The 23,724-nt window shown below is 38.6% G+C and overlaps 1 protein-coding gene across 6 annotated transcripts in view; it reads right to left on the minus strand.

Annotated features, from left to right (window-relative positions):
- zc3h7a (zinc finger CCCH-type containing 7A) overlaps positions 1-23,724 on the minus strand; it is a 111,776-nt gene that overhangs the window by 40,167 nt on the left and 47,885 nt on the right. For all 6 annotated transcript variants that reach the window (XM_087997687.1, XM_087997684.1, XM_087997682.1 and 3 more), the window contains 9 exons: positions 22,828-23,022; positions 22,312-22,470; positions 14,622-14,702; positions 14,466-14,525; positions 13,245-13,284; positions 12,661-12,947; positions 7,332-7,563; positions 6,001-6,068; positions 725-908 (listed from right to left, as the gene is read on the minus strand). In XM_087997687.1, coding sequence (XP_087853813.1) covers positions 725-908; positions 6,001-6,068; positions 7,332-7,563; positions 12,661-12,947; positions 13,245-13,284; positions 14,466-14,525; positions 14,622-14,702; positions 22,312-22,470; positions 22,828-23,022 — 1,306 coding nt within the window. The remainder of the gene's footprint in view (positions 1-724; positions 909-6,000; positions 6,069-7,331; positions 7,564-12,660; positions 12,948-13,244; positions 13,285-14,465; positions 14,526-14,621; positions 14,703-22,311; positions 22,471-22,827; positions 23,023-23,724) is intronic.

Genomic DNA, 23,724 nt, shown 5'->3' on the forward strand with positions numbered 1-23,724 from the left:
TCTGAATTGGGATGCTTAGAACATAGGTATATTAAATTTTAAGGTGTAAATGTTATTAATGTCAAACAATCAGCATGTGGGACATCAGATAAAGGATATTGCTAGGATACAAATCCAAGAAACAATGGTAATAAACTATCCAACTGATTATACATAATAATGAAGTCCAAGCTACCATTTTTCTTAGATAAGATGATATAAAGTATTTGATGCCATTCTAACATGGCATCCTTTCCCATGATTTGACTCATTAAAAATCCTCACCTAAAGCAAGACTAAGAGAATAACTTCCATGAAATTGCTCATGGTCACGGTTCAATAACTTTCAACACTGCCATTAGGTCCCATTTGAAAGCATCACTTCAGCAGAAAAACTGCAGCTCATTTCTTTTTGTTAGCTACACCTGCAGCTTTAATATTATGACCATCACCACTACTCAAAATACAAAGTCAAATCAAAGGTGCTTCTCTAGAATATGAAATCACTAATCCAAAATTAGATTGCAGAAACAACTCCATTGTTTCCAGAGAGATATCCTTCAATTGAATCCAATGAAGATTCACAGTTGAACATATTGGTTCTTATGAAATATAAGTCTGCTGGCAGAATAATTACATTACAAAGGCCATTGTTCAAGTATATGTAGAGGCACATGAACAGATAAGTGCTGGTCATTTTATAAGATGAAAATTTGAAGAACATAACCAAGTTATTTTTTCTCACCTATTTTAAAGCACGAAGGACAGGCCTGCTTAAATTCATGCGTGTCCGACAGCGGATTTCTACCTAGTGTTTGTGTGGATAATTCATTTGCTCCCATTTCTGATCCTCTTGACAAGCCACTTCCATTTTGACCTATAACTCCTATATTTCTGTTACTACTGAACAGACTGGTTGTACTATTTAGCTGTAGAAAGAATGAATACAGAAAATGTTTGCTAAGTATTTTTACGTGTACTGAAAATTGCAAAGTAGAAAATCATTTTCATACCACAATCTGAATTTTTAACTTTAAAATGTGACATACATTTGACAAATGCCAGTGTGTGGACCTGAGGCAGTCAGGTGAGTGAAGAAGCACAATTTCATATTTTTAATTATAAATTAGAAACAAAAAGAGACCAACTTAATTTTTGGTGTTTTTCTAAGAAAATGAAAAACAAGCTTGGTGAAATAGATAAGTTTTAAAAGCTGGAATTTGAAATATAAATTTGCGTTTTTAAAAATTAGAACATAGAACATAGAAACAGATTTTCCAAATAGTATGACTGAGTTATAATCAGCTATTATTTGCACAAACAAAATAACAAAGCAGCAGCTTTCCTTTACAATTCCAGTCGAATTATTCATTGCTCTGCTGAAGAGATATATTCCCATTTAAAGGTGGGATTTATATAGTGTCAGGATATTATAAGTGATATGTCAAGATATGGCTCTTGAAAAAAAACTATTTTTCTTTTATTTTAGCTATAAAGTATTAACTAGCTTTAACTTCACCATGAATAGTTAAAACAATAACTGTAGATGCTGGAAATCAGATTCTGGATTAGAGTGGTGCTGGAAAAGCACAGCAGTTCAGGCAGCATCCGAGAAGCAGGAAAATCGATGTTTCGGGCAAAAGCCCTTCATCAGGAATAGAGCTACTCTTGATGAAGGGCTTTTGCCCGAAACGTCAATTTTCCTGCTCCTCAGATGCTGCCTGAACTGCTGTGCTTTTCCAGCACCACTCTAATCCCTTCACCATGAATATCCATGACATTTCTAAGAGATGACTGGTCTGTTCATTTTTATAATATACATTGCCTCACCTCCTTGCTTACTTTAAACTTAAACATATTGTATAGGTTCTCAGAAAACAAAATATAATGTACATGGATTTACAGAACATTGCACAGATGTGACTAAGATGGACACCTCGCATGAGATTTGCATTCAGATGAATCGAGAATGTAAGTACGTTAACAATTATGTATCTGGAAGCTACTGGAAATATCCCGACACAAAATTATAATTTTCATGTAATATTCCACCGAACAAACCTCATCAGATTCAGTAACACCAGAAAATTAAGTTTTACATTTTAGTTAAAAATAAATAAAACGTAGGATTACTTTTGCTATTCTTTATCTAACAAAGTGCGGATTCAGAAAGAAAATAGAACATAGGATAATTATCAAAGAAAGGAATAGAAGATATAGGGTATTTGTGGTACTACTACCAATGTACGCCAAGGTTTAACTTCCCTCATTTGACAAGTACACAGAAAGCCATGCATTATTGCAATCCCTTCTCCAACTGAAGGGAATTTAAACAATCTTTTCTGGACATTTTGTGGGCATTACTATATGTGTTACTTATTTGGTGAATTCAAAAATGAAGTTCCACATCAAAACTGATAAATTTATCTTGGAGGGTAAGGCTGAGTTCAAAGGAAATACCAACAAACACTTACCAAGCTTTTTCTTCTGGGGGGAAAAAAAACTTTTTTTTTTGGTTCCCACTTGCTTTTCTGGCTATTTAAACCCCACAACAACGCATTTTCCTACACATTTTAATTCCTTGCAGGAACAAGGTTCCACAGGCAGTGCCTTGTGTGTTGTTAATAAGCTGTTCCATTATGGTCACCATAATCAAAGTTAATCCCAAGATCAAAGGAATAGTCTTTTTTCAACAAAAGCAAAATAGTGCCAATGCCAAAGATTTGAAATAAAAATTTCAGATCTGAAGAAATGTGATATGGGATGCAAAAAACATTAGATCTGTTTCCCTCTCCAAGCAAGTTGTCAAACCTGCTGAGTTTCTATTGCACTGTTTTTATTGTAAGCTCCTCCTTCATAGGCTTGAAAGGTGTGGCACTGGAAAAGCACAGCAGGTCAGGCAGCATCCGAGAAGCAGGAGAGTCGATGTTTTGGGCATAAGCCCCGCATTAGGAATTCCTGGTGAAGGGCTTATGCCTGAAATGTCGACGCTCTTTTTCCGCGGATGCTGCATGACCTGCTGTGCTTTTCTAGCGCCACACTTTTTGATTATGATTTCACTTTCTCTTCCTCTTTCATAGGCTGCCAGTTAACAAGAACCACAGTCTTTTCAATTATTTCTACCCTCCATCCCAGCTGTCTGTACCAAGCGTTACTCCCTCGTCATCCTTGATCACCTTTTCATATTAGCCATCTTCATTCTGGGATTCCTTCTGTCATCCCATTATTCATTTATAGGTCAAGATATATTTCACCCTGGCTTCCCACACTTAAGTCTTAAAATCTCCTTATACCCCAGAGATCATTCAATAGTTTTCTCCCAATCTCATCTTCCATGCTTTTTCAGCTGCACCAGCTCTTTAAAGTTTTGCTGTCAAGTGCGTCTGCTGTCCCAACTGCATGGTTAAGATGCTAGTCTTGCATGTTTTATTTGGTTGCACTGGCCATTTAATTTTTATTCTATTTCCTACGTTGCCCCACCTTCTTTCTTTTCAACTTCCCTGTATTTATCAGCAGTACATTTGGTGACTGCTTTAAATGAACAGAATATTTGTTGAGCCAGTTACTGACCCAACTGTCAGAGCAAGACACCAAGGACTTATTGAACTGCCTCATAGCAACCTAACAAGAGATCTACTGAATGAACTAAGTTTACACAATTAATAATGACACTTCAACAAACATGGTAAGAAAGTGAAGGAAATTTGCACTAAAATAAGTTAATCTTGTAAGCTACTACTCATGGACATGATAGTTTCAAAGTCTTGCCATTTTCCTCTTTTGCACTGTATGCCTCTCTCATTTTTCATTACTGTCTCCTCCTCAGCCTCTCTTTTCAGGCAATTTTTTTTCTTGGTCTATCTCCTCTCTTCTGTATGCCTCATTCCTTTCTCCTCTCAACTTTGCACTCTTCCATGCTTTTCTCGCTCTATCACTGTGCAAGCCTCTCATTCACTTTCATTTTCGTTCTCTGCATGTCTGTCTCCTTCTTTCTCCAATGTCTCACACAGTGTTCTTTTCTTTCCTGTCACCTACCAAAGAGATGAGAAGGTAGATTTAAGGCTGCAAATTTCAGATAGCTGCAAAGGAAGAGAAAGAAAATTGTATTTATATAGTGCCTCTCACGTCCTTGGGACACCTCAAAGCATTTCATCAAATAGTAGACCTCTGCAGCACTGGAAATGCCGACTTCCTCAGAGATATTTATTTAGCCTCATTCCCCTGCCTTTGGCCCTTTCTTGTAATGTATTTATTTTAAAAGCATGTTAAAAACTACCATGGATTTTGCACACATTGTTGGTGCATCCCATACCCTTAAAGGCAAGTGAGTAAAAATAATTCCTCCCAATCCATTTTATTTAAGGAACCTGGAGCAAAATAATCTTCTGTTTACAGTTTCTAGTGACCAGAGGCAGTAGTGTCTATTTGATTAATTGAAAGCATTCAGTGGCCTGGACATAATAAGCAACAGTAACGATATTGAAGTTGTGTTGCCCTTGAGAAAGTGGTGGGGAATTGCCTTTTTGAACTGCTGCAATCTGTAATGCTTATTTCACTACTTCAAAAGTTTAAATTAAATGTTAAAGATAAAAAAAAATTTCAACTGCCTACTTTTTCTGCCTGTGAGAACATTTCAATGTGACTGATGACTTAGCTCAGCTTTCTGACATAGATGCAGCATACCTGGCTGACCTCTTGAACTGATGCCAGAGGCAAACAGCAAATAAAGATCGCTGGATCTTTGTGGGGAGGTTTCTTTGAGGTTAGTGGTGTGCTGCTGATTTTTTGGAAGCTGCAAAGCCTATCACAATATAGCACCTCCATGTGTCTATTATAATTTGCCTCTCTTTTCATAACTAGAGATTCCTTATCGGTATCGTCACTCTAAGTGAATATCTTCTCCACCCTGATCTTAAAGTAGGGAAGCATATCTGGACAAACATTCTACAAGTAACTTTACCAAAGATTTGTACTGGCTGGCCATTACGTCTTTGCTTTTGCACTCTATTGTATAGCTCTATCTGTAAAGCCAATGATCACTTAATTTAAAATAAAAATCTGTTCTCCCACTTTAACATCACAATCCCAAGCTTTTTAGTTCCTCTGTTCATCCAGTTTTAAAAACATTTAAGGTGTATTTCTTCTCCTTATTCTTCACCACAAAACATCGTAATTTTTGTGTATTAAATAAAAAACAAGGAAATTCAGTCCGTCTATGCCTTCCTTCCTGAAGTTAGTCTTTCAGTTAACCATTTTGATGTTATCTTCAAATTTTACATAAAATCCTTTACTGCCTTCCTTTATGGCTGCCTGACCTTCCCTCAAACAACTTAAATCTTGTTATTCCTCTTTGACCTCCAACATTCCACTTGATTTCTTTTGCTATTAGACCTCGATTTAGTGTGTTCCTTTTCAGTCTACATTTACTTTGAAATTTTCTACTCACTCAAAGATCTTTAGTTTTTTTGCTGCACCCGTTTTATTTCTTGCATTTATTCTGTAATCAATTTTACTTTTAATGGTGGATGGGAGTTGCTATAGGAAGATGCATTGCTTTAATATGGTTAGTAACAATTTTAACGATCAGAAGAGTTTTATGTCACATTCAATTCAAGGTAATCACTGCAGAGAAACATAAAGGGAGGTAGACAGGAATATAGGATTAAGGCAACAATTATTATTTTACTGCAGGGCGGTGCAGGCTCAAAAGGCTGAATCTCCTGGTTCAGTTTCTAATTCATATGTTTGTAACTGCATCTACTTGTCAAGGCAGGAGTAGTACAGATAATAGTAGGTTGGTCATTAAAGATAGATATGAAAGTTTAAATAGTTAACAACAAAATGTGCTTGCTTTTACAATTTTTTTTCTCGATCTCTTTTCCTTTCCCTCCGTCAACTGAACTGCCCCAATAACACTAAATATAGCCATGTTGTTCAGCTGATCATGTGCTATAAAATATTGAATCACAATATGTGTTACCATACACTTTATCAAAATTAGCATCAATTACAGTTACTCACAGGCAAGTAAGAAGAGGTACTGTTATGTCCTTGTATGCCAGCCCCGACTCCAAGACCTGGGGGTTTCGCTTTCAAAGAGAAAAGTTAACGTGAAAATACTGCAGCGTTAAAGCCTCAGACTCCTTCACAACCAATGATGTATCTATGTCCAAGTGCAGTATGCAGATCCATTAATAAAACAATAGCATTGACTGCCTTCAACGCCTAGTTGAAGAGTACTCAGATTTAGTCTAAAAATGTAAGGAGCTTAGCTTGGGAGGAAAATAAAGCATATGGCTATAACTTTTATTCAAGTTTATTCAAATCTTACCAAGAATTTCTTTGATTGCTTTTTCATGCTAGTTTTCTCCTAGGTAAAGAACCATGAAGCAAAACATCACATTTGTCAAACCTCTTCTCTGAAGCCAATTATATGAAACATGCCTAAGTGTTTTCATTCTAAATAGCAGCTTTCAAAAGGGTGACAGTTTGTTCTGAAATTAACCAAATCAAGAGACTTCACTTCAGGTTGGAAATGTAAATGTTGCCAAGGCTGCTTCACTACAAACAACCCTCAGCCCAGTTGGAACTCACTGTCCTTTAAAAGGGAGCCACTCCAACTGGAAAACATTGATGAATTCTCTAATGAAATACTAATATACTGCAGATGCTGGAAATCAGGGAAGGTGAGAGATCCGGTCAATGATAACGATAAAATAGTCAATCACAAAGCAATTTGTCCTTGACCTCCAAGTCCTGGAAACTAACAACTGAGGATTCCACATTTTGGACTACAGAAGTGGAGATAATCAGCATAAAAACTAATGCCATCCATTTATTGTAACCAGGAACAAGGAAGAGGTTTTGCTATGATTTGCATAGGCCCTTCAATTTTGTGGGGCTAGCTTTTTGTATAAATGGAGGCAGAAGTGGGGGGGTTCTCACACCTGTACACATGAAGTGTCAATACTATTGTCTGATTGAGGGCTGCTCGCTTGTTTTGTCAAGATTTCACCATTCTAAAAGATTTTTTCTATTATCCTCCTTACAGACAAAGTCACTTCAAGAGTTTTGTGAGAAAACAAGACCACGTAAATTCGTCACCACTTGGCATTCTCCTGATCTTGAGGAGATGGCCTGCAGGGGATGTCCTCAGTGAAGTTCCTAATGTTGAACAACTACACTAGAAAGGTATGAGCAACTGCTCACCTATTTAAGGTCTATAGGAAAGCCAACAGGCAGAAAAAACATTTCCAATGAATGAAGACAAATTCTTATTTAATAATCAAATGAAGAACATAGTTTATCAAATTTAACAAATTTTGATCCAATATTTAATGGACATTTCTTACCTCTCTGAGATTCCATAATAGGTAGAGAATCTAAAGAGTCCATTCTTGAACCAAACGTATCATATGGTAGCATATTCATGGATAATGAATACACTGACGGCAGAGTCACTGAAGGAATACTATTACTTATAACTTGGGGTGGTGGCACCAAAACAGAACTAGGACAAGGAATACTGGAAGGCATTTTGGCTGGCAGGCTAGAAGAAATACTTCCTTTAAGATTCATGGGCTTCTGCAAAGTAAACAAGTAAATCAAACCAAATTTCATTGTGGCACAAACAATTCACAATATCAGAAAATAGCTACAAGAACAATTTTGCATATATGCACTGCCTGATCACGTACACCTCAAAGCATTTCACAATGAAGAGGGTATCTTTGAAATGTAGTCACAGGTTTTTAATATGTAAATATCATAGCCAAATCACAAATGGCAAGAGCCCATGAACTACAATGAATAACCAGAAAACCCTTTCTTCACGTGGTGTTAGTTGTGCCATGACTGTCAACAGAAAACCCAAAGTGTGCCGTGAGGTCTGGGAAGCAGACACACCATTGGTTGAAAGATTCAATCAAAAGACTGCCTCCAATCAAGCTGCACAGCCTCAGTTCTGCTGAATGGTCATTCACTATGCTCAAACTTGCAATCTTGTGACTTACAAAGTAAGCATACAATCGACTCTCTTGCAAAGTTATTAACTTCTGACAAATAAATATACCTTCTCTTCCACACATATTTGAAGCTTTTTAAACCACATCCACCCACAAAACAACTTAAAAGATAACTATACCCGAATTAAGTGTGTCACTGAGTAACGTACTTCCAGTAATGGGCCAGGGGCAGATCTCAAAATCGAAGTGGAGTAACTCAAATGATATCTAAAGGTTCTAAAATATTGCCCTGATTCATCATATCTCTAAATTCACACAAATTTTAAGATATTCTTCTCCAAATTCATAGGATATTTAAAGTTTTATTTACCGAAGCAGCTGCAAAAATAATCAGTTATGCTATTAGATACATTTGATTTATCTATATGAGTGAAAGTTGAAAATCAGTGCACACCAAATCATGACATACCATGAAGAAGCAGATTAGGAAATGTGCCTTTCGGGAGATTCTTACAAAGAAACATCAAAGTAATAAGTCAACTACCACCAATTAAGATAGCTACTTGGGAGAGAAAAATGGAGAAGAGTTTTGTTTCAAGACAAGTTTACAACAAGCCAGTAATTAATTTTTCTCATCACCTTGGCTGCTTCTTTTGTTGAAAATAAGTAAATTAGAAAAATGTGTTTTATGAGACACATGCAAAACTAGAAAATGTTAGTGATAAACAAGGACATTTTCATTCAGAAAATCAGTGTTCAGCAAGATATTCAAATCTCTCATCAGGCCTGAAATGCTAGAACTCAAAGATTCTATTAATGACATCTGAGTTGCATCTTCATAGGCAAAATCAATAATAAATCTTTTTCAAAGGAGTATAATTACTCTTAAGATTTTGCAATGGCAATTAAGTAACTTTAGTTGAATATTAATCTGATTTTGAATACCAATATCTAGAGATATCAGTTCAATATGCCCAGGGAGATAAAAATATACTTGTGCTCTGAGACACAGTTTATTTGGGTGCGACTGTCAATAACAATCTATATTTAAACAGCACCTTTTAATAATAGGCGCTTTCATAGGATCATTAGGCCACAAAATATGAAATAAACCACCAGAGGATATTCCAATTATACAGCTTAAAATATGGCAGAATTCTGTGCACAGGAGAGTTATGTATATAACTGCAACATGCTTAAGTGTCTGAGCTCCTTTACAATCATTCTTGAAGATCTACAAAACTAGTCCACCATCAAATCTAAAGATAGAAGAACCCTCCAAAAACACGTATTCAGAGTGGTTCCTTTGTACTGCAATCAGACTTTCATACAAAGCAGGAAAAAGAAATGTTCGAGTTGTCTGTTGGAAACCCTCAGGAATTGTATTTTTAATGGAAAATAATAATTGAAAAGATAATCTTTGACTTCTGGTTTCATTTATGCAGTGTTTTAAATTTATCCATTCCACGGGTGTGGGCATTACTTACTGGGCCTGCATTTATTGCCCATCCTCAGATGCCTTTGAGAAGATGGTGGCGAGCTGCCTTCTTGACCCGCTGTAAGGACATGCACAACTGTATTAAGGAAAAGGTTCCAGGATTCTGACTAGTTGACTGAGTACTGACAGGAATTTAGTTGGTCTTGTCAAGTAGATTTCATTGTTGTAGCTGTATTAGAACAGCACAGCCAGGGCTGCAACTAGTTCTGAAGCATTTCTGCTTTCATTACTATTGCTGGAACACTGTCAGTCAGTCCCGTAGCCTTTGCTGTATCCAGTGCCTTCAAATGAAGACAGCGATGCTGTGGACATCTGGAGGAAGGTATAATAGATCATCCACTCAGCAGTTCTGGCTGAAGATCTTTGCACTAATGTGTCAGACTCCTTCATCATTACAGGAGTTCACTGAAGAAGGAAATCAAGAGGGCAAAAAGGAGGCACAAGACAGCCTTGGCTGAGAAGATTAGGGTGAATCCAAAAAGGTACTTTAAGTATATTAAAGGAAAAAGAATAACTTGAGAGAGAGAATAAGGCCCCTCAAGGACTAAAAGTAGAGCATGTACGTGTAGAACCGCAGGAGATGGGCAAGGTTCACAATGAATATTTCTCCTCAGCATTTACCATGGAAAAAGACATGAAGACTTGAGAACTAATGGGAGGTGATGGATGATATCTTGGGGACAGTCCATACCACAGTAGAGGAGGTGTTGGATGTATCAGAATGTATGAAGGTGGATAAACCTCCTGGTCCTGAGCAGAACAAGAACACTGCTCAGAATAGGCTAGAGAGGAAATTGCAGGGACCCTGCCTGATATTTTTGCATCATCGTTAGCCATGGGTGAGGTCCCCGAATTTAAAGGGTAGCAAATGTTGTGCTATTATTCAAGGAAGGCTGCAAAGAAAAGCCTGAGAATTATAGACCAATAAGTTTAACATCTGTGGTGGGAAAGTTACTTGAGAAGATTCTGAGGGATAAGATAAAAATGCATTTGAAAAGACAAAATTTGGTTAGGAGTAGTCAGCATGACTTTGTTGGTAGGACATCATGCCTCACAAATCTGTTAGAGTTCTTTGATGAAGTGATCAGAAAGGTTGACGAGGTCAGGGTGGTAGACATAGTCATTATGGATTTTAGTAATGCCTTTGCTAAGGTTCCACACTGTAGGCTGCTCTGGAAGGTTAGATCACATGGAATCCAGGGTAAGTTGGCAAATTGGAATTAAAATTGGCTTGATGGTAGGAAGCAGAGGGTAATAGTGGAAGGATGTTTGTCTGACTGGAGGCCTGTGAGTAGTGGAGTGCCTCAGGGGTTGATGCTGGGCCCATTACTGTTTGTTATCTATGTCAACAATTTGGATGAGAATGTACAAGGCATGATTAGTAAGTTTGCAGAAGGCACTAAAATAGATGTATTGTGGACAGTAAAAAAAGGTTATCAGAAATTGCAGCAGGACCTTGACCAGCTGGGGAAGTGGGCCGAGAAATGGCAAATGGAGTTTAATACAGGTAAGTGTGAGGTCTTGTATTTTGGAAAGGCAAATCAAGGTAGGAGTTTCATGGTGAATGGTAGAGTCTTAAAGAGTGTAGTGGAATAGATAGGTCTTGGAGTTCAGGTGTACAGTTCTCTAAAAGTGGAGTCACAGGTAGACAGGGCAGTAAAAAAAGGTGTTTGGCACACTGGCCTTCATCAGTCAGGGGACTGAGTATAGAAGTTAGCAAGTTCTGTTGCAATTATGCAAGATGTTGGTGAGGTCGCACTTGGAGTCCTGTGTTCAGTGTTGGTACCTTGTTACAGGAAGGATGTTATTAAACTGGAAAGAGTGAAGAAATTTACAAGGATGTTGCCTGGATTCAATAGGCTAGGATCTCTTACTTTAGTGCATAGGAAACTGAGGGGGGGAACGTATAGAGGTGTATAGTATCATGAAAGGCAAGGATAGGGTGAATGCACTCAGTCTTTTTCCCCAGGACTGGGGAATCAAGGATTAGACCATCAGTTTAAAGTTAGAGGGGAAAGAATAAAAGGGAATAAAAGGTGGCACGGTGGCTCAGTGGTTAGCACTGCTGCTTCACAGCGCCAGGGACCCGGGTTCAATTCCAGCCTCAGGTGACCGTCTGTGTGGAGTTTGCACATTCTCTCAGTGTCTGTGTGGGTTTCCTCCGGGTGCTCCGGTTTCCTCCCACAGTCCAAAGATGTGCAGGTCAGTGAACTGGCCATGCTAAATTGCCCATAGTGTTAGGTGCATTAGTCAGAGGGAAATAGGTTTGGGTGGGTTATTCTTTGGAGGGTCACTGTGGACTTGTTGGGCTGAAGGGCCTGTTTCCACACTGTAGGGAATCTAATCAGAACCTGAGGTGTAGCTTTTTTACACAAAGGGTGACATGCAGATGGGTGAGCTGTCAGCAGAAGTGGTTGAGGCAGGTGTATAAACAACATTTAAAAGGTATTTGGACAAATACATGGATAGGGAAGGATTAGAAGGATATGAGCCCATTGCAGGGAAATGGAGGCAGATATTTTGGTCAGCATGGACGAGTTTGGGCCAAAGGGCCTGTCTCTTTGCTGTAGGACTCTATGACTCCATGAGGATGGGGATAGTTGTGAAGTCGCCTCCTCTACTGAGTTGTTTAATTCATGACAGATGGGGTCAGGCAATAGAGTTTGGATCTGATCAATTGGTCGTAAAATTATTTTTCACTGTCTATCTCTTCCTGAAGTCACTTTGAATGTATGCAGTTCTGTAGAATCATAGAATCAAGCAGTACTGAAGAAGCCTTCAGCCCATCAAGTTGTTACCACCAAACTATGCCAAATCAACTCTCATCCAACGTTTCAGCACTAGGAACATAGCTTGAATGTTATGAAGCAAAAGGAATTTTGAGGTATTGTGCCTTTTTCATAACTAAGCAAAAGCATGGGAACAATTCTCTGGTCCATTCTCCAAGCCAACAGCTCAACTAATCAGACTTGTCAACCATTTTGTATCTTGTTTCACACAATATAAACTGTCCTTCCCTTCAAAATTTGGCATTCTTACATCTGCCCTGATGAGTGCAGGACAAAAGATTTCAACAGCATCTCTTCTTTCAGCATTTCTCAAGTTCTACACTATCATGTGATTAATTATGATTTTCAGGAATTCACAGCATTAAACATTCTTAGTGATATTATTTACTGAGGCATAGTATTTTGTGAGAAGTTCAGAGTTCTATTTTACCATTTGAGTATCTTCAACAGTGGACATTGAATCTAACAGCTCATCCAAATCGTCTCCTATTTTGTCACCATCACTGAATTCTAAACGTGACTCAGGCACTGAAAAAGGTACTTCTTCTCCGTTCACCAGTGCAGTATTGCACAGGCTGGTTTTCTTCGACAGTTTTGGAGTGGGTGATGCAGAATTAGAAACGACTGGAATTGAGGCTGAATCACATAGTGTTTGAGAGATATCATCCAAAGAGACAGATGAAGAAACAGAAGGTTCTGAACTCACTGCTGGGAAATCTGCGAAAAGGAAGTGATAATGTCAAATTGATAATTCTCGCCTCATAAAAAGTTATTAATTAAGATTTAATCTACAAATGATCTCTTAGGTTACAAAAGAAAAGCATTTCAAAAAAAGCATATTAATAAATTTCATCCACTAATTCTCTGTCAACTTTTAAATATAATATACTTTCACAGCCCTGTTTTATCTGACCTCTTTGGGAATATGAATGCCTAATCATTGGAAAAGTGATAACAGTAGTCAGACCTCTTGTGACAGCAAGAACAAACATGACAAAATTAAGCTCCTTTTACCTATTTCAATATCTTCAACAGAATCCAAACCACTGGTAGGCTAAAGAGAGAGAAAAGAAAGCCATTTATAATTATGTTCACCAAACTCATAAAAAAGACACACTCTTATGATATGAGATTATATAACTCCTTAAATATTCAGTTCCTAGTTCACCTCTATTATGTGACATGAACCTTCAAAGTGCACAATTTTTATTTAATTGGCACTCGTATGTAAAGTGGTCAGGAAGGCGTTATATTGTCAACTGATATAAATTTTCTATTTGATGGCTCTAAGCGAGAAGCTAGGAGTTCCATAGTTTTTTACAGAGACATTCCACCTTTGAATCAACTATATGTTGGTCAAAAGCAATGTTTCCTTTTCTTCATCCACCATTTTGCTCTTTTTCCCATCCTTTCAATATGTGCTAAGAGCAAGGGCAGGTAGCACATCCATGTAAGGCACCTCATTCAGCTGGTAAGCCAGGGACACAGCAGTGTAGTTTACCTCCACAACTCCTTTCAGTGAAAGATATTACAATAGTTTTAAAAAGAAAAGGGCTTCTAAATCCACTTAAGCTGTACAAAAATTAAGTTCACAATTAATTTTCTCAGTCCCCACAATCCAACTATTTAAATAAGCAATTGATTATTTTATAGGTTACATTTCCTATTAGTTTTATTATCTCTCCATTTTCAATGATCAGCTGGACAGGGAAACAAAATGGTGTTTTACACCAGTATTGCTTCAGATGCTATAAAAAAGGCTGCCCCAATATGCTTCACATAAATCAGGAAAAAAAATAACATTTTACTTAATCTGAGAGCATGAAGGTTTGGCACCAATGCATTCCATTGGTCATACGCTGTTTTAAACAGGTAATTAAAAAGTTTGAATATGCAAACAGCGAAACTTAAAATGACAAAAATTTGAATTTTCTGAGAAGCTTTCCAGATTTATGTTTACATTCGTCACAATATAAAGCCAACACTTTTAATATTACATTCTCAAATTTTCAAGTTACCAAGGGAAAGTTTTACTTTTTGGAGGAATAGTTCCCTTACACCCTGCTAAAATAAAATTTCTTTTTGATGTAACAATCCTCTTGCACAAGTATTTTAAACATGCCTGTTGTATCAACAAAACAATCTGAACGAATCACCAAAAAACTTGGCTCGAAGCTCATGGATATTGAACACATATAATACCGAACACTCAAAAATTAACAAGATGGTACTTACTTGGTTAGAAGATTCAGCAGAAGGTAAAGAGCTGACAGCAACAACAGGAGTCAAGGGAGGCTAAAAAGAATGATGAAATGTTCTATTAAAATAACAGCACAAAGACTCTGAATGAAAACTTAAGATATTAGCTCACAGTAAAGGACTGGTACTCACCTGTGTTCTAACATAAGCCTTTCGAATTTTTAATCCTAATTTCTGAGCCAGTTCCTGGGTTAATTTTATTACAAGATCGTCCTGAAATATAAAATTTTAATACATTTCTTGATTAACCCTTAAAACTAGTTTTTTGTACAATTAATATATGCATAATAGGCAACAAAGGTTTAAGAAGCACATGCTGAATTCCAAAATGGCAGATCACAATCTTAAACTAACTAAAACAGATGAACAAAACCACTGCAAAATTCAGTGGGACATTAGGATTTATTATAAATCGATAGATGATCAATGACTTAAAATGCACAGTAATGATTGCAGTACAGGGGATGTGTTGCCGATGCAGCTTGTAGATGTTGCAGGTTGCATGGGATATACGGAAACCACATCTGTAGTAAATCTCTGTGGTTCGAGCAGCTTCAGCTCAGAGTCAAGAACCAGAGCTGTAGAACACCTGATTCATCAGGGAGAGGGATGGTTACCCAGATACTTAGTTCCAAAAGGCTGTCAGAGAGAGCAGGGAATATCTGTGGGTAAAGCAGTTAAGGGGATCGAGAAGCCAGAAGTGGAGGAATATCAGCCCTTATGACTATGCAACTGGTTTGAGGTTCCTGCAGCCTTTATGGATGAAAACGAGTGCAACAAAGTGGATGAGTGAATTAACCATGGCACAATGCTACTAAAGCTATTCAAATATGGGGAGTGAATAGGATGATAATGGTTGAAGGAATCATATATTAAAGGGGGTATACACAGTTGTCCATAGCCAAGAGCAACAGTCCAGAAAGATACACTGACTGCCAATTCCAGGTGTTGTGCAAGTTTCACTGGGCTGAAGAAAAATTTGGAGTTGGAGGGACAGGTTAAAGTTGTGGTTCTTGATGTAGAATCATAGAGAGGTGTACAGCATGGAAACAGACCCTTCGGTCCAACTCATCCATGCCGGCCAGATATCCCAACCCAATCTAGTCCCACCTGCCAGAACCCGGCCCATATCCCTCCAAACCCTTAGAACATAGAAGAATACAGCGCAGTACAGGCCCTTTGGCCCTCGATGTTGCGCCGATCCAAGCCCACCTAACCTATACTAACCCACTATCCTCCATATACCTATCCAATGCCCGCTTAAATGCCCATAAAGAGGGAGAGTCCACCACTGCTACTGGCAGGGCATTCCATGAACTTACGACTCGCTGAGTGAAGAAACTCTTATTCATATACCCATCCAGACGCCTTTTAAATGTTGCAATTGTACCAGCCTCCATCATTTCCTCTGGCAGCTCATTCCACACACACACCACCCTCTGAGTGAAAAAGTTGCCCCTTAGGTCTCTTTTAAATCTTCCCCCTCTCATTCTAAACCTATGCCCTCTAGTTCTGGACTCCCCCTACCCCAGGGAAAAGACATTGTCTATTTACCGTAACCACACCTCTCATGATTTCATAAACCTCTATAAGGTCACCCCTCAGTCTCTGATGCTCCAGGGAAAACAGCCCCAGCCTATTCAACCTCTCCATACAGCTCAAATCCTCCAACCCTGGAAATATCCTTGTAAATCTTTTCTGAATCTTTTCAAGTTTCACAACATCCTTCCGGTAGGAAGGAGACCAGAACTGCACACAATATTCCAAAAGTGACCTACCCAATGTCCTGTACAGCTGCAACATGACCTCCCAACTTTGTACTCAATACTCTGATCAATAAAGGAAAGCAAAACAAATGCCTTCTTCACTGTCCTATCTATCTACGACTCCACGTTCAAGGAGCTGCGAACCTGCATTCCAAGGTCTATTTGTTCAGCACACTCCATAGGACCTTACCATTAAGTGTATAAGTCCTGCTAAGATTTGCTTTCCCAAAATGCAGCTCCTTGCATTTATCTAAATTAAACTTCACCTAACACTACGGGCAATTTAGCATGGCCAATTCACCTAGCCTGCACATTTTTGGATTGTGGGAGGAAACCGGAGCACCCGGAGGAAACCCATGCAGACACGAGGAGAATGTGCAAACTCCACACAGAGTCGCCTGAGGCGGGAATTGAACCCGGGTCTCTTGGCGCTGCGAGGCAGCAGTGGTAACCACTGTGCCACCGTGCCTTTGTAATCTGAGGTAACCTTCTTCGCTGTCCACTATACCTTCAATTTTGGTGTCATCTGCAAACTTACTAACTATATCTCTTAAGCTCACATCCAAATCATCTATATAAATGATGAAAAGTGATGGACCCAGCACTGATCCTTGTGGCACTCCACTGGTCACATGACTTCAATCCGAAAAACAACCCTCCACCACCACCCTCTGTCTTCTACCTTTGAGCCAGTTTATCTAAATGGCTAGTTCTCCCTGAATTCCATGTGATCTAACCTTGCTCACCAGCCTCCCATGAGGAGCCTTGTCAAATGCCTTAATGAAGTGCATATAGATCACCATTCCTGATGTAGAGCTTATGACCAAAATGTCAATTCTCCTGTTCCTCAGATGCTGCCTGACCTGCTGTGCTTTTCCAGCATCAAACTCTCGACTCTAATCTCCAGCATCTGCAGTCCTCACTTTCGCCTCCATACAGATCATATCTACTGCTCTGCCCTCATCAATCCTCTTCGTTACTTCTTCAAAAAAACTCAATCAAGTCGTGAGACATGATTTCCCACGCCCAAAGCCATGTTGACTATCCGCAATCAGTCCCTGCCTTTCCAAATACATGTACATCCTGTCCCTCAGGATTCCCTCCAATAAACTGCCCACCACTGATGTCAGACTCACTTGTCTATAGCTCCACGGCTTGTCCTTACCATCTTTCTTAAATAGTGGCACCACGTTAGACATACTGAAGACCAGTAAAGAGGGTCTGCAAATCAAGTGGGCGGCACGGTGGCACAGTGGTTAGCACTGCTGCCTCACAGCGCCTGAGACCCGGGTTTAATTCCCGCCTCAGGCGACTGACTGTGTGGAGTTTGCACGTTCTCCCCGTGTCTGCGTGGGTTTCCTCCGGGTGCTCCGGTTTCCTCCCACAGTCCAAAAGATGTGCAGGGTTAGGTGAATTGGCCATGCTAAATTGCCCGTAGTGTTATGTAAGGGGTAAATGTAGGGGTATGGGTGGGTTTCGCTTCGGCGGGTCGGTGTGGACTTGTTGGGCCGAAGGGCCTGTTTCTACACTGTAATGTAATCTAATCTAATCTAATCTAATTAAGGTTTAAATTGAAAGATTGGTGAGGGAAAGATAATGTAAATTCATGGGGCACAGGTTCCAGTATTATGGAAAGGGGGATGCCACCAGACACATATTTCCCTTCCCTCGTCAGCTTTCCACAAGCACTTTACCCACTGGTACACCCTGGTCCACTCCTGTTCACTCCTTAAATTCCCACAGCACTTTCCCCTGCAATCACAGGTGTAATCTGCCCACTTACGTCCTCCCTCCTGCCAATTTTTTTTCAATCTAATTTACAGCATTCGTTGCTCACAATGTGGCTTCCTCGACACTGGGGAAATGAATTGTAGACTGGGCGACCGCTTCACAGAATACCTATGTTCTATCCGCTACAAAGACCCCAAGCTTTCAAGTTGCCTATCACTTCGGTACACCACTGTGTTCCCTGGTCAACATCTGTCTCAGGTTGCTGCAGTGCTCCAGCAAAGCTCAGTGCAAGCTGGAAGAACAACATTTCATTTTCTGCTTGGGAACTCTACAGCTTTCTGGACTCAATATCGAATTCAAGAATTTTAGGGCTTGAGGCACCTTCTCCCACGTCCTTACCCCAATCCACAGATTCCTTACAGTGTGGAAACAGGCCATTTGGCCTGCAAAGAGTAACCCACCCAGACTCATTCTCCCACATTTACCCCTGACTAATGCACCTACCCTATACATCCCTGAATACTATTGGCAATTTAGCTAATCCACCTCACCCCCACAATTTTGGACTGCGGGAGGAAACCCAGACAGTGGGAGAATGTACAAACTCCACACAGACAGTGGCCCGAGGTGGGAATCGAACCCGGGTCCCTGGTGCTGTGAGGCAGCAGTACAAATCACTGAGCCACTGTGCCACCCCAAGCCTAGCCCTGTCACATGGTCTGCTATTACACACAATCCACTGTTAACCACTAACAGTCCCCATTAGCAGTTATGCATTCTCCTAGGAGAAAGTGAGGTCTGCAGATACTGGAGATCAGAGATGGAAATGTGTTGCTGGAAAAGCGCAGCAGGTCAGGCAGCATCTAGGGAACAGGAGAATCGACGTTTCGGGCATTAGCCCTTCTTCAGGAACTGACAACCAGGAATCAACGATTCCTGAAGAAGGGCTAATGCCCGAAACATCGATTCTCCTGTTCCCTAGATGCTGCCTGACCTGCTGCGCTTTTCCAGCAACACATTTCCATCTCTGCATTCTCCTAGGCTGACCAGTCTCCACTCTGTCCAACTATACTCTCTCTTTCTACTCTATCTCCATCCATCATTTACTCCTTACCCCTTCCCCTAATTTCTGCCTGAAACACAACTTGTTCCTGGCTACCATCAGTTCTGAAAAGAGTCACTAGACCTGAAGTATTAATGTCTTTTCTCTCCACAGGTGCTGCCAGACCTGCTGAGTTTTTCCAGCAATTTCTGTTTTAGTTTCTGATTTCCAGCAACTTCAGTTTTTTTAAAAGCTAGGCAACTATAAGGGTTGGAGTTAAAGTAAATTGGGTTATAAGACAAGATAGAGATCCAAATGTTAAATGAAGTATTAGCAACTTTGATCTAAGATTTATCCCGGTGCAAAAGAAAGACTCTTTGCAAAGGATGCACTGCCCATAACTAAATAAGGAAATTAAGAATTGTATCAAATTCAAAGAAACAATGTACAGGTCTGCAAAGATTGGTGGATCAGATTCTAAGAACCAGCAAGGAGTGACTATAAACAAGAAAGGTTAAATCAAAAGATGAGAGAAAGCTCATTAGTAATATAAAAACAAATATTGAGATTTTCTTCAAATATTTAAAGAAGAAAAAAGTATAATTAAAGCTAATAAGAGCACACTAGAAACTGAATCTGAAGAATTGATACTGGAAACAAGGAAAGTGGAGGTATTGATCAGGTCTTTTATGTCTGTCTTCACATTTAGAAAACTTTCTGAATTTTTTTGCAAATAGTGACTGCTAAACTTAAAACAACTTAAAATATTTGCAAAGGGGAAAAAAGGTGGTGGAAAACTATTGTACCTAAAGACTAATAAGTCCCTGATGTGAGGTGAGCTGCATCCTAGAATCTTGGTTGCACAGATTGAAGCAGCATTGGTTATAACCTTCCAAAATTCTTTGTCTCCTGGAAGGATCTCCACAGTTTCAAAATTAATAAATGTAACACTTTTTTTTAATTAGGAGGACAACAGAAAGTGGTCACTTAGCCTAGCCTTTGGGAAGGAAAATTGTTAGAACTTATTATTAGAAAATTATGAAGCAAGGTACTGAGAAAATCGTAACATTATCAGGCAGATTCAATGTGGCTTTGTGAAAGGGAAAGTGTTTAGCTAATTTATGATTTTTTTGAGGAAATAATAAGGAAGGTTAATAAAAAGAAAACCTGTAGATGTTGTGTACTTGCATTTCCAAAAGGTATTTGATAAATATGCCATATCAGCGATTACTGCAGGAAATAAGCTCAAATAGTGTAGGAAGTGACATAGTAGCATGCACAGAAGATTGGTTAGCTATTAAGAAGCAGAGAGTAAAGATCCTAGCCACATTGGTAAGCTGCAACTAAATGGAGTTTCAAAGGGCCAGTGCTGTTTACAAAGTATTCACAATTTATATCAATGGCTTGAAGGGAAGGCTGACTACATGTCGCTAAATTTGTCAAAGGCAAAAGTAAATTGCCAAAAGAAAGTCAGAGTCATCAAAGGAATTAGCTATAGTTTAAATTAGTCTGAAAAAATTTTGCAGAGGGAGTATAATGTAGTTAAATAGAGAGAAATTGCAAACAGTGGTGGGACAGACGGATCTGAATGACCTTAGACATTAATCACAAAAAAGTTACAGGTACAAGAAGTTGATTAGGAAAGCAAATCGAATGTTGATGGTTATTGTAAGAAAAATAGAATGTAAGTGTTCTGAGGTTTTACTGCAGTTGTATTGGGCTCTGTTGAGGTCACACCTGGAGTAATACACTTGTTTTTGTCTCCTTATTGGAAACATAAATAATTGCACAAGAAGCAATTCAGAAGGGTCATTCAACTCATTCCTGGGCCAAAGGACTTGCCTTACAAAGAAAGGTATAACTAATTGGGTGTTTTAGAGCTGAAAAGAAACACGATTATCCTACCAACAACATATAAGATATTAGGGGACTTAATTGGATAGGTACCAGGAAGATATTGCCTTTCATGGCATGGTCTAAAACGAGGGGACATTATTTAAAAGTAGGAGGTCTCCTATTTAATACAGAAATAGGAAATCTCTTCATTTCTCTCAGTGGATGATTAGTATGTAAAATTCTCTTTTGCAAAGGGCAGTGATGGCCGAATCATTGAATTCATTCCAGATATAGTCAGATTTTTGACATATGAGAGAATTGGGGGTTAGAGAATGCAAACAGGAAAGTGGAGTTAAGACAACAAACAGACCAACTATGACCTTCATGAATGGTAGAGCAGATCTGAAGGTCCAAATGGCCTTCTCCCATTCATGAGTTTGTTATTAATAATAGAAAATGATTTCAGTTACTGTTTGGCACAATAGATTTTCTAGTACTTTGCAGTTTTGGGAAAAGAACAAAAACACTGGATTCAAATAGCAGCAGAAAACTCCCCCTTAACACTTGCATATGAAGGGAATGTTAAACAGCTGTAGGGCACCAAAACACAATGAATTTTAAAACACTATTACTTTCAAAAGATCTAAAGCTGTGTGTTTCATTCATTCTGAAGACGACATTTGAAAAAATTATACTGAAAGGTGGAGGTGGTAGGAACTTGGATAACAATTTAGAAACTGGAGAATGCTGAAATTATATGACTCAAAAGGACACTGAAAAAAATCATAAAGCTTTCAGTGAAGTGAGAAATCAATCATGTTGATTTATTTCTCTCCTCCCTTTCCTATTTCTCACAAGTTTATCATTTTATCCTACATTTTTAGGTTCCCAACTCCATGGCCTTCTGATCACATTACAGTGGACAAGCATACTGATTCTAGCACTCTGCTAATGCTACTTTCCAAGTGGCATTGAAAAACAGATACAAAACCTAAGCAAAGCTCAACTGCCCTATTTCCTTTACCTCTTTATCAGGAAGTTCCTTAACTGTTGATAGCACAAACCACCCCCATCTCCATGACTGGGAGCAAAAAATAACTGGCATGTTAAATTACAGACAAAATCAACATCCTAGCATCCTCAATACAGTGAACACTGAGGCATAGCTTCCGCAACACTGTTGCAATACTACTGCATTCAGATTGCTAATTTAAAGCTAAATATCTACATTACCTCCTGACATTAAGTGCTCACTTTTCTGATAAAATTACTAGCATTAGTAGATGCCACTTTTCTTTAAAGATTACAAACTGTAAGCCCCCGAATATAGGATTTGTAAAGTAATATTCAAAATAAATAATCACTGCACAGTATAAATGGGTTGAAAGTACAGCATGCCTTGAATAATGGTTGTCAAGTAGAGGCAACTGCCATTTCCCTTACTTACCTGTGGCACAGCTAGTGAACACTCTGCAACAACTTTGTAGGCTTCCTCATGCCTTCCTAACTCTTTCAAGGACTTTGCTTTACGATAGAGTGCTCTGTAATTACGATCATTCAACTGTAAAGCTTTGTCACAATCATCTAATACCCGATTATAGAGACCCTAAAATGACAAGAATTGCACGGGTGAGAAATATTGTTTAAGATGGTGATACAATTAGCTTTAGCCTTTACAACAATAATGGGGAAGAAATAAATTGGGCAAAATAATTATTAAGTTATTTCTGTAGGAAGCGTGCATGCACAGTATATAGATGAGAACAGATCTGGGTTCAGTGATGATACTAAACAGAGTGTACCCGAGAAAGATACCAATTTTTAAAGCTGGATAATTTTGAAGCAAAATTACAAAACAGATTTCCATTTCCACAAAAGATGATCAAAGGTCTAAATATGAAACAATTAGAAAGAAAATGTATCAGCAAATATTAGAACTATGTTGCTGTGCCCTTTATCTTACCATATTCAAGTAGCAGGCTGCACGATTTGCATACAGCTTTTCTATTACTCCATTTACAATACTGACTTCTTCAGATGCATAATGAGCTACATTTAAAGCCTCAGTATACTGATTCAAAGCATCAGCCCAATTGCATTCTCTGAACTTATCATTTCCCTCATCATTTAAATTTCTTACGAGGTCTTGAAGAAACACCTAAAAATTAACATAATTAATTTAGATGCAAATATTACACTGTGCAACAATAAACTCATATGCTTTCTTAAAGGGGAAAGAAAATCTAAGGTAACAACTCTTTTCCAAGCCCTTTTTATGATAAGAATAAAACATCACTTCTTTTTCAAAGGCCATCCAAATCTTTACTTGCATGAATCTTCAATAGTGCTTCACATTCTATCAGGCCACATTGGCATTGATGCTTAGATATCAGCCACGGTTGACTGTCCTCTTACCTTCATTTCAGGAAGCTGTGGTTTTAAGTCCATCACAAAGACTATTTTATTTTCATGATAAAATCAATCCTTTGTAGCTTTTTGTTTCCCCATCCAGCTTGTTTACACCATGTTTACATAAAGGAAGAGATTTAAATGTGCTCATCTCAAGTAATATAAATATTTGAGTGAACTATTATGCTCAGTGCACCCCTCAGGAGTTGCATTATTAGTAAATCTAATATTGTGCAAATTCACTTACGCATTTTTCCATCCAATTCCTCTATGCATTGTACATAAATAATCCAACAAAGTTAACTATAGGAAGATGTGAATCTCCCCAAATCATAGGAACATCTTGATGTATTACAATTTCAGTCTTAGGAACACATGTACACTCTTACGAATTAAGTTTAAATTTTCATCAAGAATCCTTGACAAGAATAACATTATCTTACCTACACCC

This window comes from Chiloscyllium plagiosum, unplaced genomic scaffold, assembly GCF_037043375.1.
Source record: "Chiloscyllium plagiosum isolate Xiang-an unplaced genomic scaffold, Cpla_swu_hap1 HiC_scaffold_20, whole genome shotgun sequence".
Lineage (NCBI taxonomy): Eukaryota > Metazoa > Chordata > Chondrichthyes > Orectolobiformes > Hemiscylliidae > Chiloscyllium > Chiloscyllium plagiosum.